The sequence below is a fragment of the Gracilinanus agilis genome, chromosome 2 (genome assembly GCF_016433145.1).
Source record: "Gracilinanus agilis isolate LMUSP501 chromosome 2, AgileGrace, whole genome shotgun sequence".
NCBI lineage: Eukaryota > Metazoa > Chordata > Mammalia > Didelphimorphia > Didelphidae > Gracilinanus > Gracilinanus agilis.
The window spans coordinates 613,650,784-613,664,703 of record NC_058131.1 but is presented as its reverse complement, the minus strand read 5'-3'; the positions used below and the strand labels follow the sequence as shown (position 1 = coordinate 613,664,703).

General features: G+C 35.2%; 2 protein-coding genes across 4 annotated transcripts in view; one reads left to right on the top strand and one right to left on the bottom strand.

Moving 5' to 3' along the window:
* CNNM2 (cyclin and CBS domain divalent metal cation transport mediator 2) overlaps positions 1-13,920 on the bottom strand; it is a 174,869-nt gene that overhangs the window by 29,655 nt on the left and 131,294 nt on the right. The window lies entirely within an intron of this gene.
* Positions 5,783-6,628, top strand: LOC123238148 (60S ribosomal protein L7a-like). The gene has a single exon (XM_044665532.1). The coding sequence runs from the start codon at positions 5,819-5,821 to the stop codon at positions 6,617-6,619; it is 801 nt and encodes a 266-aa protein (XP_044521467.1). The 5' UTR covers positions 5,783-5,818; the 3' UTR covers positions 6,620-6,628.

The following is a 13,920-nucleotide window of genomic DNA, read 5'->3' as shown; positions in this document are numbered from 1 at the left end:
CCAGGAGGAGGGAAGGTTTTCCCAGGGGACTTTGTAACCCCTACATGGTTATTGTTTTTTTTAATATTTCTAACTCTTTGGCTTACTCTACCATTCCACCAGAATGATCTATATTCTTGGTGATGTTTTAGACACAAAAGGTTTTCATCAGCAGTACAGAAGTTTGTATTTTTTTTCTTGGCTCCTCTGCCACATTTTGGAATTATGGCAGTAATAGACTTTGTTAAAAATATCTGAGCCAAGGTTGAAAGATTGGCTAGATCTGGAGAATTTGTGACAAGTATTCATGAGCTTCTTTTTAAAATGTCACACAGCAACTCATATGAAACCTATGTCAACATGGAATCTAGAAACCCCAAACTTGTAGCCTAGCCTAGTAAGATCTGATGAACCCCAAGTTTTAGGACTTGTTGAGAAGCTGGAGACTCTGAAGCTTGTATTGGTTCCCTGTTCCCATGAGAATCCACCCTAAAGGGAATCTCAGGTTAGCAGTTTCAGACTGAATAATGGACCCTAAGGTAAATGACAATCCTAGACAATCCCATTTAGGTGGGGCTAAGCAAATGCTAAGTACTCTTTTTGTCTTAGGTAGCCTTTCCATTGTATCAGAGGTAGGAAAATCCCTCTACCAGTGAAGACTGGCAATAATTTATGAATAAGATATAAACCAAGAATTGAGTATTCTAAGAAGCAGTATGGCATAATGGGATAGAATACTAAACTTAGAATCAAAAAGCTCGATTAAAATCCTTCCTAAGACCCTAACAACATGGCCTTAGAAAACTGACTTAACTTTGACTTAACTTTTCTCTACTTCAGTTTCCTTATCTGTAAAACAGGGATTATAATAGTACTTCCTTCACAGGTTTATGAGAATCAAATAAGATAATATAAACAAAGTATTTTGCAAATAAGGTGCTATATAAAAGTCAAATATTATGACTATTATTGTTATTACATGTTTGTTTGAGGAAGCCGTTTTATCCCTTTGGATCAGTTTCTTTATTTGTAAATGAAGAGAGTGGATGAGAAAAGGCTCAATGATCCTATGATCTTATGCTAGCAACTGTCAGAATAATTCTTTTTTGTTATACTGTTATATCTAGATGAATGCTCACTTAAATAACTTAAGGATCTATTATTTCTATGTGGCTATTCTCTCTACTGCTATAGAGATGGTCATCTTGTGCCACAGCAGGTAGTTGTTTAAGTTATGATCAAAAAATTTTTTTTAACTCATCAAGCAAACCTCTGCTGATAGTTAGGCTGTTTGTCTGATGATAGACTGACTATCATCAAGCCTATATTAAAAGCTTTTCCATTTTAGTAAGATTTACCAGTATTTGAGCTCCATACCACTTGGCTTTAATCAGATTTATGGCTATATGCTAATAAGGGGGGGCCTTAATTCTACCTTTTTTGGGGGAATCCATAGTTAGCTTGACTGTTCAATGGATTATATGTATAGGACAGACTTTGACTGTTAGAAGCCCAGCCAATCAGTCAACAATTATTAGTTGAGTACCGACTATGTGCAGGATGTTGTTGGGCCCTGCTATGGGGAATATGGAGATGTTTGAAATGTACTTCTGGGCTCAGAGAATATTATAGTGTGACAAAGATAATCATTTCCATGTCAGACAGACATATAGGCAGAAGAAAACAGCTTTGAACAGGATTGTAAAAGCTCCTTTTCTTTCATTATTGGCATTGCCTGAATTATTTACTTTATAGACAGTGATGTGAAGCAAGGGATCCAGGGCTAGGTTAACCAGGAGAACATTGTACACAGAAAATGAAACATTGTAGAACAATCCCATGTAATGGATTTGACTACTAGTAGCAATGCAACAAGCCAGGACACTCCTGAAGGACTTATGGGAAAGAATGCTATCTACATTGAGAGAATTATGAGAGTAGAAATGCAAAAGAAAAACATATGACATCACTTATCACATGCATATATGGGTATATGATCTGGGATTTTGGCTTGAAAAAATTTCTTTATAACAAAAATGAATAATATGGAAATAGGTATCAAGTGATAACATTTGTACAACCCACTGGAATTGCTTCTTGGCTCTGGGAGTGGGGAAGAAAAGAAAATGAATCATGTAAACATGGAAAAGTATTTTAAAATTAAAAAAAAATTTTAAAGGTCATGAAGAGTCAGACACAACAATAAAAAAAATTAGTTTTCCAAATATTGAACCAGCCCGGTATTCCTGGGATGAATCCAGAATGGGCACAGTATATAATGTTCATTATATTTTGCTGTAGACTTTTTGCTAATATTTTACTTAAATATTTTGCATTTTGATATTTATTAGGATAGTGGTCCAGAGTTTGTCGTTTCCTCTGTTTGATTCTCTCTGGTTTTGTTCTTAAGATCACATTTATGTCATAGAAGGTATTTGTTAGAATCCTTTTCTTATTTTTTTCAAACAATATATGTGGTATTAAAATCAGTTGTTCTTTAGATGCTTAATAGAATTTGCTTATACATCCATTTGATCCTGGGGTTTTTTTCCTTAGGGAATTCATTTTGGGCAAGTTCCATTTCTTTTTCTAAAACAGAGCTGTTTAAGTATTCCATTTCCTGCTCTGTTAACCTAGGTAATTTATATATTTGCAAGTAATCATCCATTTACATTTAGATTGTCAATTTTATTGTCATATATTTGGGCAAACCAGGCCCTAATGATTTCATTTATTTCTTTTTTCATTAGTTGTGAATTAAACTTTTGATACTAGTAATTTTTTTCTTTTTAAGTCAACTAATAACATATATTTTATTGGTTTTAAAAACATTTAATTTTTTTTTTTAAACCCTTATACTTCGGTGTATTGTCTCATAGGTGGAAGATTGGTAAGGGTGGGCAATGGGGGTCAAGTGACTTGCCCAGGGTCACACAGCTGGGAAGTGGCTGAGGCCAGGTTTGAACCTAGGACCTCCTGTCTCTAGGCCTGACTCTCACTCCACTGAGCTACCCAGCTGCCCCCGACATTTAAGTTTTATTTATTTTTTTGTTTTAATTTTGTTACTTTTTTGATTTTCAGGGTTTCTACTTTGATGTTTAGTTGAAAGGTTTTAATTTGTTAGTTTTCTAGTTTTCTTTACTTTCTTGCTCATTTGATGAAAGGAGAGGCATAACATTTCTCCTAACTATTGCTTTGCCTGCATTCCAAATATTTTTAGCATATTGACTCACTATCATCATTATCTCTGATGAAATGAATGATTGTTTGTGGTTTGTTCTTTTTCTCACCCATTCTTTAGCATTAAGTTATGCAGTTTCCAATTAATTTTAATCTTAAAAATTTATTGAAATATATAATTTCATTGCTATGGTTGACAAAAGATGCATTTAATATTTCTGCATTCTTATTTTTTGGTGAGGTTTTTATATCCTAATATGTGGGTCAATTTTTGTGAAGGTGCTATGCATACCTAAGAACAGATAAACTTTTCTATTTCTAGTCAATATATTGCAGAGATCTATCATATTTATTTTCTCTAAAATTTTCTTCAGATCCTTCATTTAAAAAATTTTAGATTTATCTAGCTCTGAAAGAGGTAAATTAAAGTCCTATAATATTAAATTTTACTGCCCATATCTCCCTGTAACTCATTTAACTTTTCCTTTAAGAATTTAGATGCTATGATATTAATCTTAATTTACTACCTCTGGTATGTTTCAGCAAAATGTAGTTTCCCAGTTTATGTCATTAAATTAGGCCAATTTTTGTTGCTGGTTTTTTTTTTTTCTGAGATCATAATTACTACACCTGTTTTTTTTTTTTTTTATCTAGTTACTTATTTAACTCTCTATCTTTCTGTGTTGTTTCTTGTAAACAACATGTTATTTTCTGGTTTCTAAATTATTCTGCTATCCTATTCCATTTTATGGGTGAGTTCATCCCATTCACATACAGAGTTATAATTGTTAAATTGTGTGTCTCCCTCTACCCTATTTTCTTAGACTTTTCCTTCTCTTTATTTCACAACCCCTTTTAAAGGGATTAGTTTGTTTCTGACGAATCCCTTCCATATTTTACTCTCTCTTTTATTCTCCTTTCTCAACCTCTTTTGTCCCATTTCTATGTTGGGTGAAATATATTCCTATACTCAACTGTATGTGTATGTGTATCCTTTGTTCCTTTAGACATTTCTGATAAGTGAGGTTCAAATGTTGCCCAATCCCTCTTATTCCTTATACAGACTTCTATTTAGATACGCCATTTATGTAAGATCATTTTTCCTATTCTTCCTCTCCCTACCTCCCACAATATAATCCTCTTCCCTTTCCTTTCCATTCTTCTTATAAGATTATCAAAACGTAACAGAATTACTCCCAGAATCTCTAATTAGGTTCCCTCTATAACCTTTGACAATAATAGAATTTTGAGAAGATACATGTATTATCTTTCCATATAGATATATAGTTTATTCTTGTTTAGTCCCTTATGATTGATTACTCACTCATGTTTACCCTTTTATGTTTCTCCTATCTCTTGTGCAAGTCAAATATTCTCCTCTGGTCTTTTCATGAAGAATGTTTAGCATTCCTCCTCTAAGGTTGTATTCAGTTTTGCTAGGATAAGTTATTTGTTATTGTAAATCCAGATCTTTTGCCTTCTGGAAAATCATATTCTAAGCTCTCTGCTGCTTTAATGTAGTAGCTGTTAGCCCTCACTGTGATTCCTCAGTACTTGAATTCCTTCCAGTGGGCCACCCAGTATTACTGCAATTAATATAATAATAACAGCAACAATAATAGAAGCTAACATTTACATAGTACTTTAAGGTTTACAAAACACTTTACAAATACTCTCATTTGATCTTCATAATAATGTGGTAATTACTAATATCTCAATTTTACAGATGAAGAAACTGAAGTTGAGAAAGATTAAGTGAGTTGCCCAGACTAAAAAAGCTATTTTTTTCTCTTTTTATATTTTTCTTTCAATTATATGTAAAAACAATTTTGAACAATTGTTTTCTAACATTTTACAATCCGGATTCTCTCTTACCCTCCCTCCTCTATAGCAAATAGTCTAATAGGTTATACCAGTGTTTTCATGAAATACATGCATGTATATATATTTCCATATAGCTCATGCCATGACAGAAGACATACATCACACATACAACAGAAGAAACTCATGAAGGAAATAAAGTAGAAAATGGCATGTTCTGAACTGTAATCAGACTCCAACATCTCCTTCTTTTTCATCATGAATCTTTTGGGGTTATCTTGGAATCTTGCATTGATGACAATAGTTTAGTCCTCCACAGCTGATCATCATACAATATATGTTACTGTACATGCTGTTCTCCTGATTCTGCTCTCTTCACTTTGAAAGTTTAGTCCTCCATAGCTGATCATCATACAATATATGTTACTGTACATGCTGTTCTCCTGATTCTGCTCTCTTCACTTTGAAACAATTCATATAAATCTTTTCAGGTTTTTCTGAACTCATCCTATTCATCATTTCTTATGGTACAATAGTATTCTATTACAACCATATACCACCAACTTGTTCAGCCATTCTCCAGTTGATGGACACTTCCTTAGTTTCCAATTCTTTGCCACCACAGAAATCACCACTAAAAATATTTTTATAGAGGTAGGTCCTTTTCCCTTATCTCTGATCTCTTTGGGATGCAAACCCAGTAGTAGTATTTCTGGGTCAAAGGGCACATGTAATTTTAAGGCTCTTTGGGCATGGTTCCATATTGCTCTTTGGAATGGTTATATCAGTTCACAGTTTCACCAAAAGTATATTAGTTTTTCTCGTTCTGCCAGCCAAGATGCCCAAGGGAAAGAAGGCCAAGGGGAAGAAGGTGGCCCCGGCCCCTGCCGTTGTAAAAAAGCAAGAGGCCAAGAAAGTGGTCAATCCTTTGTTTGAAAAGCGTCCCAAGAATTTTGGCATTGGTCAGGATATCCAGCCCAAAAGGGATCTCACCCGCTTTGTGAAATGGCCTCGATACATTAGACTGCAGCGTCAAAGGTCTATCCTTAATAAGCGATTGAAGGTGCCACCAGCAATCAACCAATTTACCCAGGCTTTGGACCGTCAGACAGCTACTCAGCTGCTTAAACTGGCTCACAAATACAGGCCTGAGACAAAGCAAGAAAAGAAGCAAAGGCTGCTGGCTCGGGCTGAACAAAAAGCTGCAGGCAAGGGGGATGCCCCTACTAAGAGACCACCTGTCCTCAGAGCAGGTGTTAACACTGTTACTACCCTGGTAGAAAACAAGAAAGCACAGTTGGTAGTGATTGCACATGATGTGGATCCCATTGAGCTTGTGGTTTTCCTACCTGCCTTGTGCCGAAAAATGGGGGTTCCTTACTGTATTATCAAAGGTAAAGCCAGATTGGGTCGACTGGTTCACAGAAAGACTTGCACAAGCATTGCCTTCACACAGGTTAACCCGGAAGATAAGGGAGCCCTGGCTAAGCTGGTAGAGGCCATCAAAACTAATTACAATGACAGATATGATGAGATCCGTCGCCACTGGGGTGGCAATGTCCTGGGTCCCAAATCGGTGGCTCGTATTGCCAAGCTGGAAAAAGCAAAAGCTAAGGAACTTGCAACTAAATTGGGTTAAATTATGTGATTTTTTCCCTACTTAAAAATAAAAATTTAAGCAAAATTGAAAAAAAAAAGGATATTAGTGTCTCAATTTCCCCATATTTCCTCCAACATTTATCATTTTTCTTTTTGGCTGCATTAGTCAATCTGATAGGTATGAGATAATATTTCAGACTTGTTTGAACTGGTATTTCTTTAGTCAATAGTAATTTGGAGCATTTTTTCATATGATTATAGTTTTACTCTCTTCCTCTTAAGAACTGCCTATTCACATTCTTTGACCATTTAACAACTGGGGAATGTTTGTACTCTTATAAACTTGACTCAGTTCTCTATATATTTGAGAGATTAGGCCTTTGTCAAAGACACTTACTACAACCCCCCCAACCCCGATTTGTTGTTTTTCTTCTAATCTTAGTTGCATTGTTTTATTTGTTCAGAAAATTTTTAATTTAATGTAATCAAAATTATTAATTTCATTTTCCACAATGTTCTATATGTCCTGTTTGGTCAAAAATTCTTCCTTTATTCATGGTTCTTATAGGTAATTTTTTCTGTGTTCTCTAATTTGTTTATGGTGTCATCCTTTATTTCTAAATCAAGTATATGGTGTGAGTTGTTGGTTTATATAGTTTTGTTTGTTTGTTTGTTTTTAAAAACCCTTACCTTCCGTCTTGGAGTCAATACTGAGTATTGGCTCCAAGAGAGAAGAGTGGTAAGGGCTAGACAATGGGGGTTAAGTGACTTGCCCAGAGTCACACAGCTAGGAAGTGTCTGAGGCCAGATCTGAACCTAGGACCTCCCTCTATGCCTGGCTCTCTATTCACTGAGCCACCCAGCTGCCCCCTATACCTAGTTTTTGTCATACTGTTTGCTAGTTTTCACAGCAATTTTTGTTAAAGAGTGAGTTCTTATCCCAAAAACTTAAGTCTTTGGATTTATCCAACACTAGGTTGTTATTGTTGTTGACTACTGTGTGTTGATTACCTAACTTATTCCACTGATCTACTTCTCTATTTCTTAGCCAGTAACAGATTGTTTTGACAATTACTACTTTATAGCACAGTTTGAGATCTGGTACTGCTAGGCCTCCTTCCTTAATGTTTTTTTCCATTAATTCCCTTGTTATTCTTGACCTTTTATTCTTTCAGATGAATTTTCAAATTATTTTTTCTGGTTCTATGAAATACTTTTTGAGTAGTTTGATTAGTGTAGCATGAATAGGCAAATTAATTTATATAGGATTGTCATTTTTATTAAACTGGCTCAGCCTATCCATGAGCAATTAATGTTCTTCCAATTGTTTAGGTCTGAATTTATTTGTATGAAAAATATTTTGTAATTTTGTTCATATAGTTGCAGGGTTTGCCTTGGTAAGTATACCCTCAGGTATTTTGCATTGTCTATAGTTATTCTGAATGGATTTTCTTTTTCTATCTCTTACTGCTGGGCTTTGTTGGTGGTAAATAGAAATGCTGATAGTTTATGTGGGCTTATTTTATATCTTGCAACTTTATTAAAGTTGTTAATTATTTGTTAATTTTTTGGTTGATTTTCTGGGGTTCTTCATGTGCAAAGAGTGATAACTTTGTTTCCTCACTGTCTATCCTAATTAAATTTTTTTCTGTTCTTATTGCTATGGTTAGCATTTCTAGTACAATATTAAACAGTAGTGGTGATAATGGGCATCCCTGCTTCACCACTGATCTTATTGGGAGAGGTTCTAGTTTATCCACTTTGAAGATGTACTTACTGATGGTTTTAGACAAATGCCATTTATCGATTTAGGGAATGCTCCTTCTATTCCAATGTTTTCTACTGTTTTTATAAGGAGTGTTGTATTTTACCAAAAACTTTTTTTTGCATCAATTTAAAGATAATCATATACTTTCTGTTGGTTTTATTATTGATATGGTTCATTATGTTTATAGTTTCCCTAATACATAATCCGTGTGCTAGTATTTTATTTAAGATTTTTACATCAAAGTTCATTAGGGAAATTGGTCTGCAGTTTTCTTTCTCTGTTTTAGTTCTTCCTGGTTTAGATATTAGTACCACATTTATGTCATAAAAGGAATTGGAAGGATTATTTCTTTCCCCATTTTTCCAAATAGCTAAAGTAGTATTGGAGTTAACAACTCTTTAGAATTCACTTGTAAATTTGTCTGGTTCTAGGGCCTTTTCTCGGAGAATTCTTTGATGGTTTGTTCAATTTCTTTTTCTGTGATGGGGTGTTTATTCTATTTTCTCTTTTGTTAATCTGAGTATATTTTATATTTTTTGTAAAATTTCTCTTTCACTTACATTGTCAGAATTATTGGCATATAGTTGGGCAAAATAACTTCTAATAATTGTTTTAAGATTTTCTTCATTGATTGTGATTTTACTCTTCATTTTTGATATTGCTAATTTGGTTCTTTTCTTTCTTTTTTAAAAATCAAGTTAAGCAATGGTTTATTTTTTTCATAAAATGAGCTCTTTGTCTTATTTATTAGTTCAATGGCTTTTTTACTTTCAATTTTATTAATCTCTCCTTTGATTTTCATGATTTCCAATTTGGTCTTTGAACAGGGGTTTTACACTTGTAGTTTTTCTAGTTTTTTAGTTGCATCCCCAATTCACTGATCTGCTCTTTATTTTACTGATGTAAGCATTTAGAGATATAAATTTCCCCCTCAGCTGCATCTTATAAATTTTGATATGCTTTCTCCTCATTATCATTTTCCCCCACTAGTGATGTTTTATTATCTATTTCCTCTTGTAACTCATGTAACTTCTCCTTTAGGAATTTGGATGCTATGCCATTTGGTGCAAATATGTTTAGTATTGATACTGTTGCATTGTTTGGTGTCTTTTATCAAGATATAATTTCCTTCCTTATCTCTTTTGACTAGATCAGTTTTTACTTTTGTTTTGTCTGGGATCATGATTGCTACCCCTGCTTTTATTTTTCTACTTAAGCTGAGGTATGGTAGATTATGCTCTAGCCCCTCACTTTTACTCTGTGTGTCTCCCTGCTTTATGCTTTGTAGACAGCATATTATGAGATTCTGATGTTTAATCCAGTCTGCTATCCTTTTCTGTTTTATGGGTGAATTCATCCCATTTTGTATTCAGTTATTATCACTAATCATATGTTTCCCCTCAATATTATTTTCCCTGTTTAACCTCCTCTTCCTCTACTTTCAGCCTTTCACTGTTTACAGATGTTTAAATTCCAACCACTGCCTCTGTCCAATTCACCCTCCTTTTTGGCTACCCCTTCTCTTATTCTCCCTTCCCTCCTGCTTCCCTTTTGGGTAAGGTAGGTTTCTCTGGATGACAGAGTATGGGCATTATTCCCACTCTGAGCTAATCCCAATGAGATTAAGGTTCAAAAGTTGCCACCACCCCCCACCTCCCACCATCTTCTCCTCTACTATATTGACTCTTACTTAATCTTTATGAAAGATAGTTTATCTCCTTCTAGTTCTCCTTTTTTCTTCTCTCCATGTTTTCCTCTTTCCTATCCCTTGATTTTTTTCATAGCAGCCCTTCTTTCTATGAATATTCCTTCTCATTGCCCTAGTAGTGATAAAGTTCTTAAGTACTTTAGATAGCTTGAGTATCTTAAGTACCTTAAGAATCTCGTGTATCATAGACATCTTAGGTATTCCAATTATTACTTTCCCAGGTATGAATATACTCAATTAAACTTTACTGAAACCCTTAAGTTTTCACATTACCTTTTTATAATTCTCTTGAGTATTGAATTTGCTCATTAAATTTTCTTTTCCACTCTGGTTTTTTGGTCAGGAAAGCTTGGAAATCTGCTATTTTGTTAAATATCAACTTCTGGAGAATTATGCTCAGTTGTTCTGGGTATATAATTTTCAGTCTTATTCCTAGATCTTTTGCCTTTCAGAATATCATATGCCATGATGCCTTCCAGTCCTTTAATGCAGAAGCTGCTAGATCTTGCATTATTCTGACAATAGTACTATGATATTTTAATTGTTTCTTCAGTCTGCTTGTAATACTTTTTCCTTGGTCTGGGAGTTCTGGAATTTAGTTATAATAGTTCTGAGGTATTTTTATTTTGATGTCTCTTTCAGGAATGATGGGTGGATTCTTTCAATTTCTATTTTTCCCTCTTGTTGGGGATATCAAGGCAGTTTTCCCTGATGATTTCTTGTGTTATCGAGATAGAAGGCTGGAAGCATTGTGGTACACCATTGATACTATTTATTCTATGAGGAGAGGTAGGGATAGGAAACAGCAGGTAGAAAACAGGATATTAATCTCTTAATCCTTATACTATGTCTAAAAATCTTAATCCTATACTAAGACCTCTAAAAACCCTATATCTGAGAATTTTCTTGCTGACTAAAGCAGGCCTACCTACAAACTACTCTAACTAAATATTAAATTCACTATCTATCATAACTAACTAATTGATGAACATTTATCAGTAAAACTCTTTAAAGTAATTCTTCTATTAACTGTCAGTTGAAAACTGCCTGTCATACACAGACACAGAACATTCTTCAGCTCCCCTCAAAGTATTTCTTTTCCCTCAACAATGAAACTGCCGGTCACAGACAGTGCTCCTCTCCTTCAGAGTTCTGAGGGAAAGAAAGCTCTCAGTAACAGACTTCTTCTCAGATTTGTATCGAAGTTTCAACTCTAAACAGTTAACTGCCTGATCTTCTTGAAAGAGAGAAACCCAAACAGCAAACCCCAAAATTCCTGCTCCCTCCAAGGCCAGACAAAATGGACTTCCTCCTCTCTTTTATAGTTTTCTCTTAAAAAGACAGAGATCCAACCTCTCTGCTACAGCCTCTTAAAGAGACAGAGGGCAAGCGCTGTCTGTTGCTGTTTCTTAAGGAGACAGCGTACAAATTAAAAACCTTCCTCTGACCTGAAACTTCTGCTTCTAATGAGACCGTGTGAAATTATAAAATTCCTTATAACACTTGTAATATGGTGTCCAGGCCCTATTTGTGTGTGTGTATGTGTGTGTGTGTGTGTGTGTGTGTGTGTGTGTGTGGCTTTCGAGTATTCCAATGTTTTTTAGATTATCTCTTTTGTATTTATTTTCCCAGTTGGTTGTTTTTCCAGTAAGGATTTTCATATTTTCTTCTATTTTTTCTTTTGATATTGCTATATTGTTTCCTGATGTCTTATAGATTCATTAGTTTCTATTTGTCCAATTCTAATTTTTAAAGGGTTATTTTCTTCCTTGAGTTTTTTTCCTTTTCCATTTGGCCAATTCTACTCTTTAAGGAGGTGTTTTCTCCAGTATATTTTGTGCCTCCATTTCCTTTTCGTCTATTCTAGTTTTTAGTAAGTTAATTTCTTCAGTGAACTCTTTTTCCCAGTTGTTGAGATTTATGTTAATTCTCTTATTATTTGAATAAAATTTAATCTTCTTTTTAAGTTCTTCTAGAGGTTCTTTTGGGGCCTGACATCCTTTTACACTTTCCTTTGAGGTTTCTCATGTTTCCTTTTTGCCACTGTCATCTTTTTCTGAGTTTGTATTTTGATCTTCCCTGTCATTAAAGTAACTTTCTAAGGTCAAGTTTTTTCTTTGTATTTTGCTCATTTTTCTAATTATTTTCTTTTCTGTTAACCTTATTGATCTGTTGAGGTTCTTCTCTGTTCCTGAGGTTGAGGAAGCACTATTCCAAGCTTGCAAAGTACTCTTCTATGGTACTTGGGATAGGCCTGGCTGCCTTTGTTTCCCATAGCATGTCTATCAAAGGGCTGGTTCTGCTGGCTTATTGTGGGTGGGTTTTTAACTCTTCTGTCTAGCTGGATTCTGCCCTCCATGCTGCCAGTTTCCCTATTATTATCTCATGGGTTGGGCTGGGCCCCACTCTGTTGCTTCACTACCCCTGCCTGCCAAGTGGTTTGGGTTGGTCCCTTGCTCTGCTGTTTTGTTGCCTCTGGCACTCTGTGGCTTCATTGCCTTAGGCCACATGGAAGTGCATTGGTTTTGTGTCCTCTCTGCCTTTCTTACTCATGCTGAGAGGCTTAGGCTGAACCAATTCCCCTCTGGCTGCACAGCTTCAGGTTGGGTTGGTCAGCAGTGTTATTTCCCACAGATGATGTGCTTCCTTGGCTAGTCTTTTTTCTTATCCCTGTAAGATGTATTCCTCTTGCTTTCCTTTGTTTTGAGGTGTTTTATTTTTCTTTGTGTGTGGGATAGGGATAGGTTGGGCAAATAAAGTGTCCTTTACTCTGCCATCTTAGCATGGAATGTCCAGAAACATTATTAAGTGAATTAGGATTTGAACTCAGATCTTCTGGACTCCAACCTTAGCACTTTATTCACTACACAAATATTATACCATTTTCATGTTATCTGGAAAATAATTTATTATTTTATTTAATGATAGTATCTTTCCTCAAGTGTCTTTCTCTGACTATATATTTATTATTGCCTCCTTGTTTTTTTATTTTATTTTTTAAACATTTATTAACATTTATTTTTTAGAAAAGTTAACATGGTTACATAATTCAAGCTCTTACTTTCCCCTTCACACACCCCCCCCCCAAATCCACCCCCATGGCTGATGCGCATTTCCATTGGTTTTAACATGTGTCATTGATCAAGACCTATTTCCAAACTGTTGATAGTTGCATTGGTGTGGTAGTTTCTAGTCTACATCCCCAATCATGTCTGCCTCAACCCATGTGTTCAAGCAGTTGTTTTTCTTTTGTTTCCACTCCTGCAGTTCTTCCTCTGAATGTGGGTAGCATTCTTTACCATAAATCCCTCAGAATTGTCCTGGGTCATTGCATTGCTGCTAGTACAGAAGTCCATTACATTCTATTTTACCATAGTATATCAGTCTCTGTGTACAGTGTTCTTCTGGCTCTGCTCCTCTCACTCTGCATCAATTCCTGGAATTCCTCCAGTTTATTATTCCTTTGAGCACAATAGTATTCCATCACCCGCATATACCACAATTTGTTCAGCCATTCCCCAACTGAAGGACATACCCTCATTTACCACTTTTTTGCCACTACAAAAAGTGCAGCTATAAATATTTTTGTACAAGTCTGTTTATCTATGATCTCTTTGGGGTACAAACCCAACAATGGTATGGCTGGATCAAAGGGCAGGCATTCTTTTATAGCCCTTTGAGCATAGTTCCAAATTGCCAGCCAGAATGGTTGGATCAGTTCACAACTCCACCAGCAATGCATTAATGTCCCAATTTTGCCACATCCCCTCCAACATTCATTACTCTCCCCTTCTTTCATTTTAGCCAATCTGCTAGGTGTGAGGTGATACCTCAGAGTTGTTTTGATTGGCATTTCTCTAATTAT

Bases quoted from the DNA above. Each gene is read 5' to 3' on its own strand.
- LOC123238148 (XM_044665532.1), top strand. From the start codon at position 5,819: ATGCCCAAGGGAAAGAAGGCCAAGGGGAAGAAGGTGGCCCCGGCCCCT.